General features: G+C 57.5%; 4 protein-coding genes across 4 annotated transcripts; 3 read left to right on the plus strand and 1 right to left on the minus strand.

Annotated features, from left to right (window-relative positions):
• Positions 1-1,469: 1,469 nt before the first annotated feature.
• INS49_002547 (uncharacterized protein) lies at positions 1,470-2,657 on the plus strand (the record flags this gene model as incomplete). Its single annotated transcript, XM_043163356.1, has 1 exon — positions 1,470-2,657. The coding sequence occupies one exon, from the start codon at positions 1,470-1,472 to the stop codon at positions 2,655-2,657; it is 1,188 nt and encodes a 395-aa protein (XP_043031862.1).
• Positions 2,658-3,303: 646 nt separating this feature from the next.
• On the minus strand, positions 3,304-4,329 carry INS49_002548 (uncharacterized protein; the record flags this gene model as incomplete). Its single annotated transcript, XM_043163357.1, has 4 exons — positions 3,304-3,508; positions 3,584-3,860; positions 4,109-4,176; positions 4,319-4,329. The coding sequence occupies 4 exons, from the start codon at positions 4,327-4,329 to the stop codon at positions 3,304-3,306; spliced, it is 561 nt and encodes a 186-aa protein (XP_043031863.1).
• A 2,298-nt stretch (positions 4,330-6,627) lies between these two features.
• Positions 6,628-8,443, plus strand: INS49_002549 (uncharacterized protein; the record flags this gene model as incomplete). The annotated part of the gene is made up of 4 exons (XM_043163358.1): positions 6,628-6,709; positions 6,769-6,800; positions 6,860-6,939; positions 7,009-8,443. 4 exons carry the CDS (start codon positions 6,628-6,630, stop codon positions 8,441-8,443), a joined length of 1,629 nt encoding a protein of 542 aa, XP_043031864.1.
• Positions 8,444-10,726: 2,283 nt separating this feature from the next.
• INS49_002550 (uncharacterized protein) lies at positions 10,727-23,338 on the plus strand (the record flags this gene model as incomplete). Its single annotated transcript, XM_043163359.1, has 6 exons — positions 10,727-11,322; positions 11,458-12,126; positions 12,393-12,427; positions 12,470-12,717; positions 12,794-19,898; positions 19,956-23,338. The coding sequence occupies 6 exons, from the start codon at positions 10,727-10,729 to the stop codon at positions 23,336-23,338; spliced, it is 12,036 nt and encodes a 4,011-aa protein (XP_043031865.1).
• Positions 23,339-24,363: the final 1,025 nt, after the last annotated feature.

A 24,363-nucleotide genomic window follows, 5' to 3' on the forward strand; every position in this document is an offset into this window, starting at 1 on the left:
AGCACTCGGGAAGTGGCGTAAGAGTGATGGAAGGAAATGAGTGTAGAAGGTGTTGACAACGTTGCGAGCTGTTGAGAAAAGCCAACAAAACCGACCAAACAAAGCAAAAGTAGAAGATGCCTCAAGAGTACTTCAAATGACCAGTTTAAAGCCAGTGCTGGAGACCACACGAGGCCCTGATATCAGACGAAAAGACTTCCACAAGTATCGTATCAGGTTCGCTCGAGTTGATCGAGCAGCACTGTCGCATACCCAATCGTTCGGGAGAGTTGATGGATTGCGAGGTGTGGTTTTGAGAAGGAAGATGAGTGGCCCCCAAGCTGGGTTCAGTAGGTTTAGTGGACAGGCGAAGACTTGCCACGAAGGTAAGTCAGGGCTATGGCCCAACGTCTCTGGGTGAGTGATGACGAAGGAGTCTGGCTCAACAATTTGGGTTAAAAGAGCAGGTAGTTGCCCATATCCAGAATTAGATTTTGCGAAACAGGCACTCAAGTGAGTGCTGCCGTGCTGACTTTCTCGTGCATCGATTTGCCTGGGCAGTTGAGTGTGATTCACAACTACCCTGTGGGAGGCAGCGGTGGATATAATTCAAGTAATTCATTATCAGAAGATGCTCAAGACCTTTTTCAGCTACCTGTTTATGTACATAGGTACATTTCCACCATTATGTGACACCCTCATTTTGCCAATTTGTGGCGTACACTTTGGGGCTAAATTCAAGCTAATGGCAGGATTTTTTGCTGTATTCTTTGAAGGTTGAACAACCGCAAAATTTTGAATCATACACTCAAGTATCCAATCACCCTACCGTTCCTTCCTGGAAGGAGCTATCAACAAGTTCGATCATGGAGCCCAGTTGAGGTAGAGCGTGGGCACAGCTTTTGGGGCAGATCCATAACGTGAAGCTACAGTCTCTGCACGAGATCCTTGAATCGAAGAGAAACAAAAGAGGGTTCGAAGAGATCCGCTAATGTACAAAATGGAGCAGTGAAGACGCTGTTGCGGAGATGTGAAAGAAACGTTGAACTTGGCTGGAAGACTAGGAGGTCCATTGGGTCCCTGTACGGCAGGCGGTGAGGAGCTAGCTCAGAGATCGGCGGCCGCTGCTTGGTACCTGGAGCGGCAGTAAATTTCGCGGGGGCTTGCTTTTGAATTAGAACGACGCTCGTTTGCCAAAGCTCTCTGCGTGGAGTGTTCGGCGACGACTCCCACCCTACAAATACGAACAGACCTCCGAGCATCTATATCGAAGCTGGCCCTAGATCGTCTTATCAGTCATCGGTGGCCATCTGGACATTCTCTTCGCCTATCAGACATTTCCTCCATTGCCAATCGCCTCAACTCCTCCAACCTCCTTCGGCGCGTGACTCACCCTCAACACCCAAATCTCGAATTTGAAGTCCGACTTGACCTCGACCCTCGCCCCTGCACCACATCTCGAACCCGTGATACTCCCTGACAAGCGAACGATGGCCGCCGTCTCCCCATCTGGGTCGGACGCGGACCCAGCCAAACTCAGCGTCCTGAAGGACGCCCTCTACGAATCATGCCAACACAACGGCGACGAGTCCCGGCTCTTCAGCCAAGAAGACCTCCTCTCCCTCGGCGTAACCGATGACGCAAACACCCTCCTCCGCGTCCTCCAGGCGCTCATCAACGACCGACTCCTAATATCCGTGGCGCGCCAGGGCGGCGGCTACCTGTGGAAATGGAGGCCAGCCGCCGACGCCGCCAAATACCGGGCGTTGAACAGGGAGCAGTCCATGGTGTACGAGATGATCGACGATGCGGGCGCGGACGGGATCTGGTCGCGCACCCTCAAGGCGAGGCTGCAGATGCACGACTCCGTCCTCAAGTCGCACCTCAAGTTCCTCGAGTCCAAGGGGTACATCAAGGACATGAAGAGCGTCGAGCACCCCAACAAGAAAATGTACATCAAGTCCAGCCTGCGGCCGTCCGAGAAGGCGACCGGTGGTCCCTGGTACACGGACAGCAACCTGGACGAGGCCTTCATCTCGGAGCTGCTTAAGGTCATCTTCGATTTCATCACCAGGCAGAGCACATACCGGAGCGTCCACAGCCTACACAAGGAGAAACAGCCAAAGAAGGGCGTGCTCAAAGGCGACAAGGAAGCAGCCGCCGCAAAGGGCAAGAAGAGGGCCGCAGAGGACATCTCAGGCGAGGACCCGGCGCCCGCGCCGCGCGAGAAGCACCGGCACCGGGAGGCGAAGCGCACGCAGCTGCTGCCCCTGCCCGCGGGCTACAACGCCTACCCGACGGTGCGTCAGATCGCGGAGCTCATCTCGGCCAGCGGCATCACCAACAACACGACGCTGGGGATCGCCGACGTGCAGCAGCTGGTGGACGTGCTCGTGGCCGACGGGCTGGTCGAGCCGGTGCACGTCGGCAAGGTCCGGGGCTACCGGACCGTCCGCGCCGCGAGGGTGGACCCGACGCCGCTGACGGCGCTCATGCGCGACCACAGCATGGACGAGGACGTCCTCGACCTGCAGGCCCAGGACATGGGCGCCGGCCCCATGAGCAACGGCCTCACCGAGGCCCCCTGCGGCCGGTGCCCCGTCTTCGACCTCTGCGACGAGGGCGGGCCCGTGAACCCGGGGAACTGCGTCTACTTCCAGAGGTGGCTGGGCGACTGAGTATGATCTGTTGGGCCGATATTGTGTCGGCCTGGCGAGGAGGGGCTGGGACATTCATGGGTACGAAAGCAAAGGCCCAACCGAGGGACGGGTCGGTGGGAAGCGGTTTTGCATTTGCATATTCTGCATTCGGTTGGCGAACGGAACGGCGTTCAAGGGGTGACACGGAACACAAAAGAATGGATTATTTGTGATATCCCACAGCCATCCAGAGGGTTTAGGAGGCACTTGGCTGTTGATTTATTATTGTATGATTATGGAGCCACTACCATCACCAATGATGCATTGGAACAAAGACAGCGAAAATTTCCACGGTCGCCGAGTGACAGCGTCGACTCAGGTCTAGAGATGAGGGGGCAGCGGGTCAAGATTTCAACGCGAACATTGCGTGGCAAGGAAAATCAATTGGATCATGCTGTCACTACTAGAGTCACACGAGTCTGACCACGACGTTAAGTAGAAGAGCAAATCCCTTTTTTGATTTTGAATTGCCTACGCCCAGATAGCACTAAGCTTTCCGTCCAACGTTCAAAGACCTATCATTCAGTTCATTTGCTCATCCAATCACCATGAAAACTGACCACAAAAGCGCAGTTGGTTCTGACACCTATATTTCGGGCCGAGCCAACTCCCTCTTGTTAATCGCTTACTGGCGGTGAGGCAGGTGACCCTCGCCAGACTTGGTGATGGTGGGCTTCTTGCCGTACTTGATGGCACCGCTGGCGGAACCGGCGGCCTCGATGGCCTTGACGTTCTTGAAGGACTCGTCGTCGGCAACCTCGCCGAAGACGACGTGGCGGCCGTCCAACCAGGAGGTCACGACGGTGGTGATGAAGAACTGGGAGCCGTTGCTGGTTTGGATCTGTTAGCTCGTGTTCACAGCATAGGGTATACACAATTGGGCCCCGCCTGGGCGGGTGACGTACGTGTTGGGGCCAGCGTTGGCCATTGACAGCAGACCAGGGCGGGTGTGCTTGATCTGGAAGTTCTCATCGGCGAACTTCTCGCCGTAGATGGACTTGCCACCAGTGCCGTTGCCACGGGTGAAGTCACCACCCTGGAGCATGAACTCAGGGATGACACGGTGGAAGGCAGAGCCCTCGTAGCCGAAGCCAGGGGTACCGGCGCACAGCTCCTTGAAGTTCTTGGTGGTCTTGGGGACGACGTCGTCGTAGAGGGTGAAGTTAATCACACCATTCTGGACTTTATGGGGGGACTGATGTTAGCAATGGTCTTCAATGGCGTCAGGAGGGGTAGCAGGGAGCAGACGAGTCGCAGGGTTTTTTTTTTCTTTCTTTAGCAGGCAGTTGGCCGGATGCCTCCGACCCGAAGGCGAGCGGGTGTGTGGGCGGAGAGGACAACGAAGCCCGGGAGCTCTGGCAAGAAGGGAAGGGAGTTATGGTGAAAGTGGTGGTGGTGGTGCCGTCTCGACTCAGATGAATGTTGCTTACCCTTGACCTCCTTGGTGGGCTTGTTGCTGCCGTCAAGGACGGGACCCTCCCACTCGAGATCGAAGAAACTGCGGGACAGGTGGTGTTAGTCTCGAGAGCTTGCAGAATGGCCGGAGGAAGTAGGAATTAGAGGGGTATCGGTGCCAGATGCCAAGGTTGCGAGGCCATTGACAGAGATGCGAGGAGAGGGTGATGGAGTCCAGTACTTACACCTTAGACATGATGGGCGATGTTGATGAGAAGAATCGGGCAGAGCTGAAAGCAGTTGATCGTTGATGAAAGGGAGAAGTAGTCGAAGGAGAAGTCTTGTTGACGAAGCTGGGGATGGAAGAGGGAGAAAATCGACGAGGGGCAGCAGCAGCTCGGAAGCTGGAAGTAATAACGCGGGGCATGCAGAGCGGGGCGGCCATGACGGATCTGGGCGAATGATGTGATGTTTTAGCAAAACGGGGGTCGCGCAAGTTGGCAGGCAGGGATACACCCAATAAGCACACTCAGGCAGACGAGCGTGGCGGGGTACTTGGGAGAGCAGACGAAAAGCGAAGACGAAAGCAGCGCCTTGAGGGACAAAATACAAGAGACAAACACAGCAGGGCAGGGCAGGACAGGGCAGGACAGGACAGAGCGAGGAGGCCCGGGCCAGAAGCTCAGACCCCGCGTGCATCACGTACAGTACCAGTACACCCACCGCACCAAGGCACCTGGGTAGGTACCTAGGCACACACAGCTCACCTGGGCCAGAGACTGGGGAGGGCGGGCAAGCTTCCAAGCTTTCTGGCAAGCGACCAAGCTGCCTGGGGCCAGTCCCGAGGTCGCTTGCCTCACCACTCGCTCAGCTCGGGTCAAGGTACATGCACGTATACGTGATGCAGTGCGCGTTGTACCCAGGTACCAAAGTGTGATGTGCGAGGTGGGTAAAAGGAGAGGGGGAATTCAGGGGGAACAAGCTCTGGACTGGAGTGAGAGACCGGCCAAGATCGGCAGAAGAAGCCCACGCACTCCTGTTGCAGCATCGAGCCTGGGCCTGGGCATCCGGACATCCACAGTCTCGACGAGCTCCAGTGAGCTCGGTGGGCAGTGTGGTGGCTTCGGATTCGAGGACGCCCCCGATCGAGATCTGGAGGCGCCCTCTTGAGACGCCCTCTTGAGACAAGCCCAGACACTCGCTCCCTCGAGCTGAGCAAGAGGTACCTCACCTCCCAAGTGAAAGCCGGGCGAGAGCAAGCTCACGCGAGCCTCGGGCGTCAGGGAGCTGTACTCGTATGCCGGGCACGAGAGAGCAGCTGTTTTGCCCGCAACCCCCTCCCACAGCCACTGAGCCGACATCTCCACCTGAATCGAGGTCGATTCGGGGACCGTGGCAGCTGTGAGCATCGAGTCTCCAGATTGAGGCCACGACAAGGCTCGAGCTTGATGGGCCAGTCTCTAGGGTGACATCAACAGGAGCTATGGATGAGCTCAAGCTGCCTGTACCCCGGGGCAAAGAAACAAGACGCAGTACAGTACAGTAAGAGCTCTCAACATACCGATTTGGCGTGTTCGGATATCAAATACAACTAGGAATACAACCAAGAATGTCAATGGAACAAGACCAGGCCGGATTGAGATTGTGGAGGATGATGTTGTGGATGGAGTTAGCTGTCAACTCGTTGAGAAGCTGGCGGGAGAAACTTTTCAAATGCTTAGACTGCATCACCAGGGGTCCTCTACTGTCAATGACGGCTTGCCAGGGCTGGCCTGAGGCAACAACAAGCCAACAAGTACCTAACTATCTCGACCATCTTGACAGCACCTCGTGCTCCCCATCTAAGTGATAAATCACAAGTGCTAGACGTGATCACTACCTAGGTACTACATGCCTACAGCCTATTGCTCAGTGGCAAGCCCGCTTGAACTTCCCTGGGCATTCGGATCGCTCCAACACGGCCGCAGAGGACCTCGAGAAACAGCTGCCGCGCTTGCGTGTGGTGCAGGCTAGCGGTGGCAATTAGTGACAGTAGCTGCAGACCTGAGCCTGTTCCTCGAGTCTTCCAGGCCTACGGGCCGCATTGGATTGCTATCAAAACAGTCATGGGTCTTTTGCACCCAATCTAGCAACCGAATTGATGCTGCATCTGATTTGGGCAGGCGTTGTACACTCCAACAGCCATGAGGACTGTATGAAGGCCCTTCTCTTGGGTTGGGAGGGGGGGGTCAAAGGGGGCTCGAGTTCCTGGAGGGTTGGGGTAGGAAGCTCTGGTCTTAGTCAGGATCCATTAACACACGCTTCTTGGGCCGACACGCCAGGGGGTTTGAGAGTGCTCGGCAAGGCACTTGCACTTTATTAGCATTCTGGCCAATTCATTAATTAACTGGGGAACAGCACCACAGACACCGTCGCCGTCCCCGTCCTCGCCCCCGAACGCAGACAGACAAAGGAAGCCGCCAGCTTCGTCAACCTCACCCGATCTGATTGCCCCCAATTTCGGCACACGTAGTCGACTACACTGTCTGCATCAGGACAGCAAGCAACCGCCAAGATGGATCTCAACAGTCTGAAGGACACCGTATCCAACCTGACCTTGTATGATATCAAGGCAGGAGTACGCAAGGTCCAGAATGGTGAGCGACTTGCGACAAACGCCGAAAGCTTCGATGGCCACTGACTACCGAGGAAACAGCTGTCATGAACTACACGGAGATGGAGTCCAAGGTACAACAACCACAGTGGGGCCTGCGCCGACGCTTACATTGCTGACCCGACGCCAACAGGTGCGCGAGGCCACGAACAACGAGCCGTGGGGAGCATCGTCATCGGTGATGCAGGAGATCGCCAATGGCACCTTTAACTAGTATGATTGATTGCATCCATCGCAATGTCGGTCAATCGCAAGATCGCTGACCAGCTGTTTCACGCGCAGCCAAACCCTCAACGAGATCATGCCCATGATCTACCGGCGATTCACAGAGAAGGCGGCCGAGGAATGGAGACAAATCTACAAAGCCCTCCAACTGCTCGAGTATCTCATCAAGCACGGCTCAGAGCGTGTTATTGACGACGCTCGATCCCACCTTACCCTCCTGAAGATGCTGCGCCAGTTCCATTTCATCGACCAGAATGGCAAGGACCAAGGCATCAATGTGCGGAATCGCGCCAAGGAGTTGACTGAACTCCTCGGCGACGTCGACCGGATTCGAGCAGAGCGAAAGAAGGCCAGAGCAAACAAGGCAAAATACACTGGTGTCGAGGGAGGCGCGGGCCTCGGGGGCGGGTTCTCAAGCGGCGGAAGCAGCCGTTACGGCGGTTTCGGCAGCGAGAGTGGCGGCTACGGCGGTGGCCCCTCTACCAACTTCGGTGGTTACTCTGGCGGCGTGTATGGCGACGGAGGTGGGTTCGGCGGTGAGAGCAGCGACTTCCGAGACACTGGCCGACGGGCGGGAGGTGGAGATCAGTTCGAGGAATACGATGAGTTTGACGGACACGACAACCCCGAGCCATCACGCCGCAAGACAACGGAACGGGCTGGCACCAAGAAGACGACGCCCGCGCCCGCCGAGCCTCCAAAGAAGAAAGAGCCTGAAGTCGATATGTTCTCATTCGACGATCCCGTTCCCTCCTCGTCCTCGGCAGCTCCTGCAGCTCCGTCCAACGGCTCTGGTTTGGCTTCGTTGTCCACGACCACTGCTCCAGCCGCTGCCGCCGCCAATGATGATGACGACTTCGACGACTTCCAGTCCGCTACACCGGCAGGGCAGACCTCTGCTCCCCAATCTTCCGCTTTCGGAAACCCGCTCATGACGTCGAACGCGTCGGGCGCCACGTTTGCGGCCCCAGCGCCTGTGGCCGCTCCAGCCAACCTCACGGACATGATGGGCTTCTCGTCCATGACTCCACCTCCAGCCAGCAACACGACTTCCACTCCCACGGCAAACTACTCTTCCTTTAGCACTCCTCTCGCGTCTTCCACGACCATGTCACCCACTGGTAACAAGCCTCTGGGTGGTGGCTACCAACCGTCCGGGCCGAATTACTTCACTTCTGTACAAGCTGCCACTCCTCAGTCGGCCTCGACACCAACCTCGGCCGGCGGCATGGCGGCCCTGAGGCCTACAGGAACTGGGTCATCGGCCAAGAAGCCTGCCGGTGGTGACGCATTCGGTGCACTGTGGGCAAATGCAAGCGGCACTGGTGCCAAGAAACAGAGCACGGGAGGTGGTCCAGCGCTGGGCCAGCTGGCCAAGGAGAAGAGCAGCGCCGGCATCTGGGGTGCTCCAGCTTCGCAGTCGAAGCCAGCGGGGAGCAGCCAGCCCCCGGCCAACACTGGAAGCTCGGGGCTGGACGATCTACTGGGGTAGACGATTATGATAAACTGGATGGTGTGAGATATGGGCCAGGCTTCAGCGTCATGGCACAAGGCTAGGCTAGGCTAGGCTGTGGATCTGATCAAGGCTGAGACCTGGCAAGATTCAATTGATTGTTTGCGGGCTCGCTACAGACATAATACAAGCATAGGAGGATCGACAGTTTTCTGACGCGCCTTTTGTTAGACTTGAGATCTCGAGGCGTATTGGAGTTCAAAATCATTTTTAGTACAAGCCAAGTACCGGCATTATGATGCTGCCTGTTACCATGCTTGACCGGAACTGTCAATCCATGACAGTCGTTCTGGTCAGACAAGAATCTGGGTTTTGCGTGGCTTGACCTTGGAAGAGTGTCCCCACAACAAAATAGCCAGAGTCATCATGGCTGGTCTTTGTTGTTCAGGCCTTAAAAGGAACTGACGTATAGGACACACTGCAGGCGACTCCCTTATTAATATTCTACAGCACAGCCTCCGGCTCCTCTGTAGACTGCTTGTGGTGAGGCCCGGCCAGCCAGCCAGCCGGCAGGTGCGACCACAGCTGAGACACGCGCGAGGGAGGCGGCGGCCGTAAACAGAGGAGAAGGTATATGCCTGCGCCGCGATGGCACTCCCGGATGGAGGAGGTCAGCACCGAGTGGCCGGGGCTCACTGGGGTCGCCAGCAGTGGCCAGGGTTGTTTCATCCGCGCGCCTGCGCATCGGCACTGTGGGCTTGATCTAGATCTGGCGTCGCGTCCCTCCCGCGCCCACAGTAGTCCTGTCATGCGTTTCTTACTGTGCTGTCGTCAACACGAGAATTATGCAACAGCATACACGCACTCTTATCGTTATAGACTAGCCTGCGGCGGGAGAGTGGTGCATTCGACGTTGAGGTGAGAAATTGGTGGATCTGGGCGGAAACAAAAGAGAAACGCCGCGGCCCAATCGAGGCCCTGGCGTTGTTGCCGCCGAGGTGGATCCATGCAGACCTGGGTGGGTGGTCATGGGCGGTGCCTGACAGCTGGTTGGCTGGCCTGAATGTCTGCGTGCGCGACGAACTCGTCCTCACTTTCAAGCAGCCAGCCAGCAACCTGCAGCTCTGGGCCGAGACCACCAAATACAGCAGACACTGACGAACATCCCCTGCTGGTGCTACTGTCCTCTGCCTCCGAAAGAGCATAGCTCGTCGACTGCCGTGGGGATCGTCCCAACCGTGCAGACGCGGTGGAGCCCGCCATGGGTGCAGCGTCCCAGGGCAGCACGCCATCGCGGCTGTTTAAGCGCTCGCCGACAAGCTGAGGAGGCTTCCCTCGGACGCCATTGGCCCTGCTCACCTCAACTCATGCCTGGCTCTCCTCTTTTCTTAGCTCTCTCGCCTGTCGTCTGAACTGACATTCCCGTGATTCTTTGTGTCTGTGGGCCTCCCAATCTCGCCAGCCGCCGCCGGGCGACATGGATGGACAAAGAATCGAAGCATGCCTCGTGGTGTATCCGGCCTCTCGTTGGATGCTCCCCTTGACTGGCCTTGCGTGCCCTTGACAATTGGTCCTGGTCATGGCAATGACGACTACCACCTTGTTGCTTAGCCTCGCCCATGCGGCGCCGCCATGTGCTTGGTCGTTGATCGTTGACGGCCCGCAACATGCCCAAACCAAACCCTGGACATGGTTCATCAACAAAGTACCACTGCAGGCTGTATTTGGCAACATCTCGAACATCCGCGACCCCCGCCCTATCCCACTCCAAGTGCCATCTGATTGCCCACCTTGATGGGCTGGGGGCCCGGGTCTAGACCTCCGGGAGCACATGCGGCGGCCGTCGTTGGGAGTCAAGACAAGTGACCAGCCTGATATAAGCCGGCCGGCCTCTTCCTGATGTATGACCGGGACGCTTGTTGGGGTCCCTTTTCCTTTGGAATTTTCCTTTCTGTCTACCAAACTCTCATGACGGACTGAGATCAAGCATCTTTGCTTTCCTATTGTCATCTTTCCCTTTTCTGTCACGTTTCCTTGGCACCTTCTTCTCTTTAGGTCGTTTCCCCAGGTTTCAACGGAGTCTTGTCTGCGGGTTGTCATCAAAGCAACCACCTGCACTTACTAAAGATAATACCTGTGATACTTCTTATTCTCACTGACGACTGGATCTCGGCCTGGTACCGGCATCCTGACCTTCCCTTCTCGGCCACTACACAGATATAATCAAAAGTCGCCTGTTGTTGAGACGCCCAGTCTCACCCTCTTCTTTTTTCCTCTTCTGCAAAACCGAGCCGTCATCCGACCGGACCACTATCATTCACCATGAGGACCGGCTTCAGGAACCACGGCTTTTACGGCCACATTTTTGTGGGCTCTCGCGTGCTTTCAGGCATTGCCCTCCTCGCCATCATCGGCTTGGTGGCCACCTTCACATCCCAAATCAACAAGGCCAGCCTCGCTCCACCACCGCAGCTCACAGGCGCCATTATCGTGGGCGCTGCCGCGTTGCTCTGGGTGCTCCTCTCCTTCACAGCTTACGACGACACTCACATTCCTTACATGGCCACAGCCATCGTTGACACCGTGTTTCTGATCCCCTTCGTCGTGGTTGTTATTATCCTCGGCGGACAGCTGAGCCAGACGGAGTGCTCGGCTCTGCCAGCACAGTCCGGCAATGGCACCACACTGCAATTGGACCCGGCCGACAACGCCGGGAATGGCACTCTCTCATACGTCACATTCGTTGCCTCTGATCAGATGACCTGCTACAAGCTGCAGGGCACCTGGGGCCTGTCGATTGCGCTGTGCATCTTGTTCCTCCTCTCTGCACTCGCAGCAGCCTTCATGTTCATGGGGAAGCGAAAGAACGGCTACAACGGGAGATTCTTCGGAAAGAACAGCGCCCGGTACGGCGATAAGTACGGCGCCCCCTATTGAGGGCGCGGGGCGGCGAATCGGGAATGGGCTTGGTGGAATGTCTGGAGGCTCGGTAAAGGAAAGCCCATCAAGGGCTACAAATCTCCAGAGACGTGGACGAGCCAAAACGTGAACAGCACGAGGAGCGCAGGACCTGGATCACCAAAGAAGAACAAGAAGTCGAAGCAGAAGAAACAACAAAAGAACGGACAGAACCAAGCATCGTCATACGACAAGGGCTACAGCTTTTTCAAGCCCTCGACTTGGTATCCATCTGGCAATTCTTCTTCAAACCCGTCATCTTCGACTTCTCGCGGTATGAACAACCCAGGTTCGAGCGGCAACTCCTCGTCGGCTCAAAACGTCACCATGAACAACCAAGCACCCGACTTGTCGCCCAGCAAAAATAACACAGGGTCGCGGAATGGCCCGAATGAGAGTACTGGAAAATGGACTTTTGGATTTGGAAGGCTCTGGAGGAAGGGTGGTAGTGGACGCGGTGGCCGCGACCGCTCCAAAAATACCGCCCCACCCGGCCATCAGCAGGAGGACATCGTGCTTACGGATGTACCCCAGGGCCGCAGGAATAGCCCAAACAACGCCAATTCCAACACCAACAGGGACCTCGGGGGCCACCAACAAGAATCAAAAGGCAAGGGCTTCCTGGGTCTCTTCCGGTCCAGGGACAAATCTGGAGACGATTCAGCCTCCTACCCTCGCACCAACACGTCTTTCGACCCGCAAGGACGACCAACAAACCCCACCCAACAGCAACCGAGCAGTCAATTCTGCTGGGCCGCTGCAGGGTGCTGCCGTCGCCGACGAAGACATGCCAGGCAAAAGACAGGTGCCTCCCGCGCCTAATGGCAGAGGCAATGGTCGTCCTGGTCCCAATGCTATTGGCAAAGGACAACAACCTCCTGCTCTGGGAGCATCCTCATCCAAAGGCACGCTACCCAATAGCATTAACAACACCAAGGCTGGTGTAAAGAACGGCATACCCCCTCGACGTAAAGATGGTCCCATCCCACCACTAAACCAAGGTCCCATCGCGTCGTCTGCAGCCAAGCAGGGTGGCAAAGGAGTGCCGCCGGCTGCAACTAAACGGTAAGAACAACAATAACATTGCTAACTTGAACAACCCCAAAGCGAACCCAAACATCAACGGTAAGAACCTTGCCAGCACCCCGAACCAACGCCAGGCAGCTGGTGCTACCATCGGTAACCTCGACCAAAACGGCGTGCGGAACATGGGTTTCCAACGGGCTCCGGTACCAAACAACAATGCTGCTGGATACACTCCGCCGCCTGATATTCGAAAAGCCGGAGCGCCTCTCAATCCTGGACCTAATGGACAGAGTTTGCAACGAAAGCAGACTGGTGGCTTGAATGAACCTGTATGTGAAGCTGCTCTACCGTCATTGAGACTTGCCAGTCTTTCGCAAAAGATATACTGACTCCATCATCAAATAGCCTCCCAAGCCTGGCCAACCGCTTCCTTCAACCAGGAATGGACAACCACTCAGGCTTGGCGAGAACGCCGTCGTCACAAAAGATGAGCCTTCAGTCAAACCCGGAGGCGGTCTTTTCTCCAACATGAATCCCCTGAAGTCCAAACAAGACAAGAAGGGAAATGAAATGCTGCCTGATTCATCAACTCATGACCTTCCCAACAAGCAAAATGGAGGTAGTGGCCCTCTCATGCCCGGTCCCAAGAACTCTGCAAAACCGGCCCCGGGCACAAATGCCGCGGGTCAACAGAATCTTGGCCCTATCAACCGCATAGACCAACAAGACAAGTCTCATGGCCTCCTGGCAGGTAGAGGCAAGAAAGGCGCCGCCCCACCACCCAAGGGCGTGCAACCAGAAACCAACCGCAACCCCACGCCTGCTGAATCGAGCTACTTCGACACGCCACTGGGCCCGGCTGCCGCGCAAGCCATGGGACTTGGTAAGCCGCGCGGCGAGAAGAAGGGCAACTTGGAGACGAAGCCCAAGGCTGGAGAGCTCCCAGCGAAGCAGCCTCACAGGCTGCATCCTCAGAGGAACTCATTCGAGTCTGAGAATGGCGGCAGTGCTCCCATGACCGCGGCTGGGAATGTTCCTCCGAACAAGCAAGGAAAGCAACCGGCTGGACTTGGTCGACCTGAACCCCCGGCCGGACGCAACGCACAAGCGGGCTTACCTCCTTCCATGCCACCTCAACCAGAGCGTGACGCGAGAGCTCGTCCGGTCCCAGAGGCACAACGCCGTCCTGGGCCCGCTGGTCCCGAAGGAAGGCTAAACGCACCCGGTCAACCAGCACCAGTGGTTCTACCAACTGGTCACCCCGGGAAGAACCAAGGCCCGCCTCCACAAACCCGCGATGGTCAGGGTCTGCGGCCTGGAGAGCGTCCCGGTCTGGCTAAGGACATCAAGGGCGGCTTGCCTCCGCGTGACGACCAAGGACGACCCGCGCCCCCACAGCCAGTTGGTCGCGGTCTTCCTGGTGGACAGCAGCCCATGTTCGACGAGCGCGGACGCCCGCTCCAGCAGCGCACACCTGGTGGACCAGCCATGCCCGCAGCCATGCCTGCAGCTCTAGCTCCCGGGCAGCCTCCACAGGGGCCGCCTGCCAGGCTCGGCGGACAGCAGCCCATGTTCGATGAGCGTGGGAGACCACTGCCGCAACGCACGGCCGGAGGACCAGCCGGTGGATCTGGCATGACCACAGCTCTTGCGCCTGGGCAGCCACCACAGGGCCCTCCTGCCAGACTCGATCGCAGTCTTCCTGGCGGGCAGCAGCCCACGGTTGATGAACGTGGGCGTCCACTGCCGCAACGCGCGGCTGGCGGGCCAGCTGGTGGGCCAACCATGCCCGCGGCCATTCCCGCAGCTCTTGCCCCCGGGCAGCCTCCTCAGGGACCTGCCGCTGCACGAGGAACACCACCTCCTTCTCAGCGACCCACTCAGCCTGAGGTCCCGGTAGCTCTTGCCCCCGGTGCCCGGAACCCCCGCGACCTCCCCAACATGCAAAATGAGCCCAAGCAGCCGATGCCTCCGGCTCGTGACGAGCGCGGAAGGCCGCGTGGCCCTGCAACTGAACCTGCAGTCCCGAACGCATTGGCTCCCGGGCGTAACCCACGCGATGACCGGGGAAGACCGGCCCCTCAGAAGCCAGAAGCTCAGGGACGAGATATCCCGAATGCTTTGCTCCCAGGTGGTCGACCCTCACAGGAGTCTGTCAGAGATGCGAGAGCTCCAAATGACCGCCGCCAGCCCTCTCCTCCAAGAGATGGTCCCAAACGGTCCGGCTCGCCCCGAAATGGCAATGGACGGCGTCAGTCTCCCCCAGGCCGCAATTTCGATGGTTCTCGAAGGCCGCCCTCGCCGCAGTCATTGCACGGGCGGCGGTCTGGGAGCCGCGGTCGCCAGCCGTCTCCGTCCAAAGGAAGGCCTCCGTCGCCATCGAAGTTGCGAGGACTTGCTGGCGCCGAAAAGAAGCAGGACGAGATGTTCATCGGGGACGTCCGCTCGCAGAAATCCGACAAGAACGGTCGCCCCATGCCTCCTCCTGTCACAGAGGCGTCCAACCTGCCTACGAGAAATGAGCCAGATAAGGGCCGTCCTATACCTGCTCGTGCTCCCGGAGCTCCGGATGAGAAGTTGCCGCTTCCACTGCCTCTGAAAGATCCAGCAATGGCGAGTACCTTTTCGCCATTCGGGGGACCCAGACCCAATGGCGCGGAAGGCCGCCCGCCCGTGTCCAAGGATGGCCGTCCGTTGCCTCCGTTCCCAGAGAGATCCCTCGGGTCTCAACCTCCTCAAATGGGTGGTGAAAGAGAAACGGGCCGCCAAATGCCGGCTGCTGGCGAGCCGCCGCAACCGCCGCCTTCTTTCTCGAGAGACCCATCAGCGAGAAATGACGCACCGGCATCACGAGGTGTGCCGCCTGTGCCGCAACAGAACCAGCCACCATCCCGGGACGGGCGGCCGATGCCCCCGATGCCCCCGATGCCCCCGATGCCCCCGATGCCCCCGATGCCTTCCAACCAAGACAAGCCTTTGGGTTCTGAGCCACCTCTCATGCGCAACGACCGAGGCCGACCCATGCCTCCACCTGTAGCTGGCGAGCCAGCTCTGCCACCTGTTGCTGCGGCTAGAGAGAGATCTAGATCGCGTCCACCTCCCAGGCTCAAAGATCGGCAGTCCTTTTTCCAGCCTGGTAAGCCTGCTCAGGACACTGATGTTGCCCCGATGCCGAGGATGCCTTCTCCATCCAGAGGTGGGCCTCGAGCCATGCCTTCTGAATTTGCAACTCCCGATGCTCTTCGACCCGGAAGAGCAAACGAGAAGGACGCCGCTCGCATGCCTGTGCCATACAACAACGGTCAGAAGCTTCCGCCTCGAGAGCCCGGCCTTGCTGGCCTCGGTGCTCAATTGGGCGATGTCCCGAGGGGTCCTCGAGTCGACGAGAGTGGCATGCCAGTGCCAGACAAGTCGAAGGCGCCCATCAACCACTGGGAAAAGAAGCCAGTCGCCAACAACACTGCTGCTCCTTTCAGCAATTCGTTCAATGATCCTCGTCAGCCACCCTCTGATTCACGTGATCCTCGAGGACAACAGGGACAGACTCCCTTCCCAATGGGCGTCAAGGTTGACGGCCGAGGCGGACAAGCTCCTCCTCCACCATCACGAGATGAGCAGATGAACGACAAGGGAAGGTCTTCTACTTCTTCCTCACAGGACATGACTCGGAACGCTGGAAGGCTAGACACGAATGTGTCTGCTCGGAATACACCCTCAGCTGAGCCATCCAGCGCTACGGAAAGCCCTTCAAAGGGCGGCTGGATGGGGATGGGTCGGTGGTTTGGCAAGAAGAATAAGGACAAGAAGCAAGCCGAGGCCATGACGACCTCCAATATATCCAAACGGCCGTCTCTGCTGCCACCAGGCATCGACCGGCAGTCTATTGTCTCTGATTCTGCTACTCCTACTGCCGCTCCTACTGCCGCTGGTGGAGTACCGCAGCCTGATCAGCGAGGTCGTGCCCCATTATCCCAACCAAAGGACGTTCGAACCGACCAGCAGGGTAGAGACTTGAACCGCGTACCAAACGACCTTCCACCTCCCCAAACCGGTGTTGATGGCCCGCAAAGATCTCTCATAGATACCAACATCCCCCACTCACGCGATGGGATACAGCGCCCTCCTGTAGACCCGCCTATTCGTGAGTCAAGGGGACGCGCTTCGCCATTCCCAAAGCGTCCGGGCCAGAACCCATCCCCACCTATGCCTCCAGCAGCCAACAACTTCTCCGAGCTCAACCAGGCCGCAGCTCCTGCTCGGGACCTGACCCAAGACAAGCAGGAGGAGCCGAAGGTTCTGGAGCCAAAGGAGCAGAGAAAGATGAACAGGAAGTCCCACGTGCTAGCTGGTATGATGCCACCGATGCCCGGTCAGGACCCCGTGCCTGCAGTTCCTCAAACACCATCTTCCTACAAGAGTGGTGATGAGCGTTCGATTCCTGGCGGTACCCAGATGCCGCCCGTTCCACTCTTGGATGAGAAGCAAAGGCGGGCCGCGAATAGGAAATCGCACATGAACGGCTCTGGCCCTGCTGACGTGCAAATGCCGCCAGTGCCCAGCTTGCCGGAGCAGCCTCCCGCAGAAAATGGTGTGTCCATGAAGGACGACGTCCCAGCCAAATCTGACTTGCCGTCCTCATTGCGACCTGGTATTTCTGACGGAATGCCACAAGGGAAACGAGACCTGGTGGATGAATCCGCCAGGGACAAGCCTGGCATGGTACCTCCTCCACCTATGGGTCTGAGGAGAGGACTGCCATCAAGGCCCATGCCACGCGGAGCGGCCAAGGAACCTGGTCAACCCACCGGAAATGGGGTCCCTCCTCCCCCAGGTGCCGATACGGAACGAGCAGGCTTATCGCAAGAGCTGCCTCCTTCGCTGAGATCAGGACAACCAGACTTGAAGCTCGACACGAAGGAAGGCGAGCAACTCCCTCTGGCTCCCGGCAGTGTCCCAGCACCTGTGTCCAAGTCTCGAGACATGGAACCAAACATGTCGGGTAGTTCCGACAGTCCCAAGTCCAAGATGGCCAAGCGCGGCAAAGACGAGGACAAGCCCCGTCGGCCCCTCTCCCCTCTCGATGGCAACATGTCGCAACGGTCACCATTTGATGAGCAATTCGGCAACTTGCCTGGTTCAACGCAAAAGCCTTCTAGCCCCAAGTCAAACAAGCTGAAGGACCTCTTCGGCAAGACTAAGGGCAAGGACGGCGCCTCTCGCAAGATCGGCTCGCCAACAATTGGCAGTGAGAAGCCATTGTCGCCTACGTCTAAGTTGGCAGACATCGAGAAGGAAATGAGTGGCATTTCGTCATCCCGTCCGTTGGGAGGCGACAAGGAGCAGCTTCCTGCACGCTTCTCGGACTCGTCTTTCACTGATGACATGCTTAACACGCCGCCCATGCCCAACAACGGATTCGCCTCGAACGAGGATGCGAGCCGCAAAGGTATTTACGGGCAGACACTCAAGGACGCTTCAGAGCCAAATGCGGGCAAGAAGAACGGCCGTCTTGAATCTGCACCCTTCTCGTCCCTTGCGAGCGACGACAAGACAAGCAAGAAGGACAAGTCTCGCGGTCTCCCGGGTGACAAGCAGGATGAGTCTACCGTCGAGGAAGACACGAAGCGTGACTTCCTTGGCGGTATCTTCGGTGGCAAGGACCTTGGTTCGCCTACCTTCAAGGATGACGAGCCTTGGGCAGCAGGAAAGGATTCCAAGGCTACTCGAGAAAAGAAGCCTGGGCTCTTTGACTTCGGCAGCGACAAGAAAGACAAGAAGCAGCGACGTGACTCACGGGGCTCTATTATTGGGTCTCCAACCTTCAAGGATGATTCTCCGCGCTCACCTGGCCAGGAGGAGCCTTGGCCAACCAATGGTGACGCATTCGACGAGAAGAACTCGCGTGACAAGAAGACCACTGGTTTGTTTGGCCGCGGTAAAGACAAGACCAAGGCCGGCTCCAAGTCGCCTACGGACGAGAAGCACGGCTTGTTCGGCCTCGGCAAGGGCAAGGATAAGGGCAACAAGCTCCGGATTAGCTCTCCAGGACACTCGCCAACGATGGGAGACGGATCTCCTATCGAGCCGCGGTCAGGACAGGATGACCTGGTTGATGAGAAGGGCGACAAGAAGACCGGAATTTTCAGCAGCTTCGGAAAAGGCAAAGACAAGAAGAACAAATCTGGCTCTCCACTTGGCTCGCCGAATCTGAGGGATTCGTCAGCTGTCTCTCCAGGCTTGGAGCCATTCTCAGCAGATGAGGATGGCATTCCTGGGTCTAAGGACAAGGGCACTGGCCTATTCAGCAGCTTTGGTAAAGACAAGAAGCAACGACGAGGATCCAAGTCAGGTTCCATTTCTTCTGACAGGGACTCGATGCTGCTCGACTCTGCTGATGGCCAGCTCGACGAAAACACGACTGGGGAGAAGAAGTCTGGGCTTCGGGGCCTCTTCAGCAAAGACAAGGATGGAAAGAAAAAACTGAGAGGATCCAACTCAGAGACACTGTCACCTGGCGAGGAAGGCTCCATGCCTGGGTCCCCCACCATCATGGATGAGCGGCAGACTGGCAACAACGACGTCATACCAGCCCTACTTGTTGTCCAGAGGCAGTCACAACCGGGCTCTCCAGTGTTGCCTGGCCAAGAGAAGACCGGTCAGTTTGACGACAATTCTATTGATGGAGACAATGATTTCTCTTCCCTCTCTGAAGAAGACAAGAAGAACAAGAAGAGCAAGGGTCTGTTCGGCTTTGGCAAGAACAAGGACAAGAACAAGAAGGGAGATGAGCGTTTCGACGACATCTACGACGACAAGATGGACCGGCCCTCGTCGCCTAAGGGCAAAGACTCTTTCTTGTCGCCCATCGATGATACCTTCAACGACCAAGACGGTCGCCCGCTCTCACCTGAGCCCGAATTCCCAGCGTCTCCCGAGATGGGCAAGAAAGATAAGAAGGGCAGAGGACTGTTCGGCCGTTTCGGCAAGAACAGGGACGGAGACTTGACACCGACCTCGCTGGATGGTTTCAGCGACCATGACGGTCAACCTCTATCACCCCAGGACGACGTCCCCATGTCTCCTGAGATGTGCAAGAAGGACAAGGACGGCAAAGGCATCTTCGGATGGGGCAAGAAGAAGAACCGAGACAGCCCACGGATGTCCCCCGTGGACGACGAGTTCAACCACGGCGGCATGTCCCCGCAATCCCCCGGAATGGGCTTTGACCAGCGCCAGTCTGGCGACATGGACTCCTTCGCATCGCCCGTCGACTCCCCGATCCTGGAGGACTCGATGGCCTCCCCCACGCGGTCCCTGGATGGCGGCAGCTCCACGCCGCCGTACGCCGACGAGGAGCCCTTATGCTCCGACGAGCCGGAGAAGATGAAGCCCGCGCCGCTCAACTTCAAGAACAAGATGCGCAAGATCTTTGACAAGATCGGCGGCGTTGAGGGCGAGCAGCGCGACGATGGCAAGCGTGGGTCGAGCCGCGACTTTGGCGGTGCGCCTGGTAAGTTTCACTCCGATGCTGAAGGTCTTGCCGCGCTTACACAAAGTGATTGTGCAGAAGGTATGGATGACTACAGCACGAACAATACGCCCCCTTCGCCCGCGGGCGGCGTGGACGACTTTGGTGGCAACAACAGCATGCCTCCTTCTCCTGCTGGTGGGATGGACGACCTTGGCGGAAGTAGCATGCCTCCCTCGCCAGCCGGTGGCGATGACGATTTCGGAGGGAACAGCATGCCTCCTTCCCCCACTGGTGTTGACAGCATCCCTGCGTCACCTGCCGCTGTTGACAGCATGCCACCTTCCCCCGCTGGTGGTAACAGCATGCCTCCTTCTCCCGCTGCTGTTGATAGCACCCCTGCGTCACCTGCTGGTGACATGGACGACAGCAACAGCTTGCCTCCGTCGCCATCGGGCAGTATGGGAGCGGGCGATGCAAACGAGCCCATGGAGTCTCCGATGCAGTCCCCCGTCCAGTCACCCATGGCGTCTCCTGTGCAATCCCCTATCCAATCCGCAGTTCAGTCACCTGCTCAATCCCCAGTTCAGTCTGAGTTTGGCGCAATGTCTGAGCAAGATGGCCTGGCCTCCCCGCAGCCTGACATGGGCATGCCGTCGCCGGTCCAGTCGGAGGTTGCTGCTCCAGTCGACGAGGACGTCCCTGAAGAGCCTGAGTTGATGGCGACGGACAGCGGCATCGTCGACTCGCCTCCCGCTTCCCCGCCCGCCGAGGTTGAATCTCGCGGCATAGGCACACCTGTGGAGTCGCCAGTCGTGGACAATTTCGAGCCGGCAGACGATGGCGCACTTTCATCGCCAGTTGCGGAAGAATTTGATGGCCCGGCTAGCCCCGGTGGAGGATACTCTTCGCCTTCGCCCGTGGCTGACGACTTTGGTGGCGATCCGGCCCCGGTCGATGACTACTCTGAGCCTGAGCCCGCTTTCAATGACGGCGGTGACGACTTTGGAAACGATGGTTTCGACGACAGCGCCCCAGCCGACCTCGGAATGGACCGCGGTCTTGATATGGAGCCCGGACAGGATTTCGAGCCCGAGCCCGACATGCCAATGGACGATATGCCTATGGACGACATGCCGGTGGACGACATACCAGCGGACGAGTTTGATGATAACGGTGATGGCTTCGATGACGATGGTGACCGCGGCCTCGACGAACCATTGGACGAGCCATTCGATGAACCCCTAGACGAGCCTTTGGATGAGCCTTTGGACGAGCCTTTGGATGAGCCATTGGATGAGCCCCTCGATGAGCCCCTGGATGAGCCATTCGATGAGCCCTTGGATGAGCCCTTGGATGAGCCCTTGGATGAGCCCTTGGATGAGCCCTTGGATGAGCCCTTGGATGAGCCCTTGGATGAGCCCTTGGATGAGCCCTTGGATGAGCCCTTGGATGAGCCCTTGGATGAGCCCTTGGATGAGCCCTTGGATGAGCCCTTGGATGAGCCCTTGGATGAGCCCTTGGATGAGCCTCTGGACGAACCTCTGGACGAGCCCTTCGATGAGGAGCCACTGGATGAGCCTCTGGACGAGCCCTTCAACGACGATGGGGACGCCGGAGAGTTTGACGAGGAACCGATGCCGGATGACGGCGAGGAGATGATTCTTCAAGACGACTTCGGCTCTCCTGACGAACCGGGTGAATTGGAAGACGATGACCGCGGTTTAGACGACGATTTCCAACCGGAGGAACCAATCGACGACTTCGCCGGTGACGGTGGCGACGAATTCCCAGCAGATGACATGGGAGACGACGGCATGATGGACGATGGATTTATGGACGGCCAAGGTGATGAAGAGCCCCCATTCGAAGACCCGCCGTTCGATGAAGAACCAGCATTCGACGAGGAGGCTCCATTTGACGAAGAACCACCATTCGACGAAGAGGCCCCATTCGATGAAGAGCCACCGTTTGATGAGGAGGCACCATTCGACGAAGATGCCCCACTGGAAGATGGTATGATGGATGAGGAATTTATGGACGACCAGGCTGAAGGAGAACCAGAATTTGAGGACGGCGTGATGGATGAGGATGGAGATCGCGGCCTCGATGATGACATGATGGAGGGTGAAGATATAGGAGAAGAGATTATGGATGATGAATTCGGGGAAGGACAAGAAGACGTGGAAGGCGAAGAATTCCCAGAAGAGGACTTCCCAGAGGGTGAAGGCGAAGACCTGGAGGGCGAAGAGATGGAAGGGGAAGAGATGGAAGGGGAAGAGATGGAAGGGGAAGAGATGGAAGGGGAAGAGATGGAAGGGGAAGAGATGGAAGGGGAAGAGATGGAAGGGGAAGAGATGGAGGGTGAAGAAATGGAAGGCGAAGAGGATCGAGATCTTGACGAGGAGGCTCTGGAAGACGCCGTGGACGAGTCGATCACCGGCTCCGACGCTGAGCTTGACGATGGAGGACAGGACGGCGACGACGAGGAAGGGCTAGACGACGAGGCGCTGCAAGACATCATGGACGATGATGAGGCGCCTGGCTCACCCACCGACTCGGACCTCGACCGTGGCATGGAGGAATCGCCCGAGGACGCAGAAAACGACCAGGACCAAGAAGAAGAAGCGGAAGTCGAAGAAGAGGCCGGCGAGCCCGAGGACACAAGCGACGTCCGCCTGTCCCAGCTCTACCGACAGTCAGCGGTCATGTTCTCGCCTGTGCTCACCTCGCCCCTCCCGCCGAGCCCGCCACCGGAGCAAGACACAGCCAGTCCACAAGACGAGGACCTGGAAAACACGGACCCGGTCCGTTACTCGCACTTGTACCGGCAGAGTGTTGATCTCGACATGGCTCTAACACTCCAGTCGCCAAACTCGGACGGTGGCCTGTCAGCTATCGCCGAGTCCCCAAACATGGAGCAGGGACAGTCCTTTGACGTCCCGGTCATGGCACCGGTTCCTGACTTCGCAAGGAGGCGAAGCGAGAGACTTTCGGCTAGGATGTCCACCATGTCCCAACCATTGAGCCCCATCGCCGCCAGCCCGCTGTCCCCTCGCCCACCGGCGACCCCGCCACCAGAGGAGGATGAGGAGTACAACGAGCAGGACGACCAGCACAAGTACGACCCGAACTACGACGTCGAACGTGCCCTCTCCCCCGAGGAGGAGTACGAGAACTACTACGACGAGGACGACGAGTACGAGCCACATGAGCAACGCGGCTCTGGTCCTTCGGGGCCGCAGACCTTCGACGACATGAACCTATCTCCTCGACCTGGTCCCTCGCCCTCAGAGCGGTACAGCTATCACGAGGACCTCGAGCAAGGCCCGCCAATGACGCCTTTCACACCGAATGGCAACCGCAAGACTCTGCGTGAGCGGATGTCGGGGTGGTGGGCACAAGGCAACGGTAACGGCCAGGAGGGCTCAAACTACACGCCACCGCCTCCGATGCCCTACGACAGTGGCCAGTTCATATGAGGCCGGATGCTCTGATACGCATGAGAACATGATGAGAAGAGAGAGACATTGGAAAGCAATTCCCATTTTGGGTGGCTGGACTCTATCTGGGATTACATAAAATTGGACATGGCATGCATGGCAGGGAGGTTGATTTATTTGGTTCGATACCTAGTGGTACTTTTCTTATGTCTGGATAGAAACTGGCGTTATTTAGGTAGTCTCTGGGATCGAGATTGGTCACATCTACATAATATAGTATGATGCATACATGTTTTGGATCACAGCCGCAACGTCTCGTGCTCTGCTTGCGATAATTTGAAGACGGACTGTGACCTGCCACTGCACGAATCCAAACGCGGGCTTCCTTGTACGGAGATGCGATGCGCACATTGATCCCCTCTCTTAAGCGTTGGAACAGAAGGTACTACTATTGTTTAGAGCAAATCAAAGCACTCATCTGTGATCCTCCCGTCGGGCTAAGTTTCCACGAGACCTAGAGCTTAAAGGACCGACTTCATGTGAGCCAGGGCACAGATTTCAGAGACCTGTCAGGAAATCGTCGTAGAAATGTCTGGCTGATGCCACTGATGACGCTCATTACGACCCTGGATTGCAGATGCCTGGAGCCGCTCATGGTATCCGAATGCGCAGCAGAGAGCTGACGGTTTTGAACAGCACCCGCACGAATTGATACGAGTTGATCACGGTCACCTGGATCCTTAGGCACAACAAAGCCATGATCACATTTCGTCCTGGGGGATGCATCGGCGTCTGGCTGTCTAGGTATTGGTAAATTTGACCGAACTTGGTCAGCCTCCTGCCAGTTGATGATATGTGGACCAATCCTCACCAAAATTGGTGGCAATGGGCTCATAATATACAGAAGTCCGATGAATTATGCGTCACATCGATCGCGGTAGGGCATCTTTCGTGACACGGCAATCATATCGTGGTTTTTGGGACGCCGAGGACGCCCGCTTTGAGCTGAGGGTTTTGATCTCGCCCACACTCTCCAAGATCGCCAATCAAATACCACAGCAACA

This window comes from Diaporthe citri (assembly GCF_014595645.1).
Source record: "Diaporthe citri strain NFHF-8-4 chromosome Unknown scaffold_1, whole genome shotgun sequence".
Taxonomy (NCBI): domain Eukaryota; kingdom Fungi; phylum Ascomycota; class Sordariomycetes; order Diaporthales; family Diaporthaceae; genus Diaporthe; species Diaporthe citri.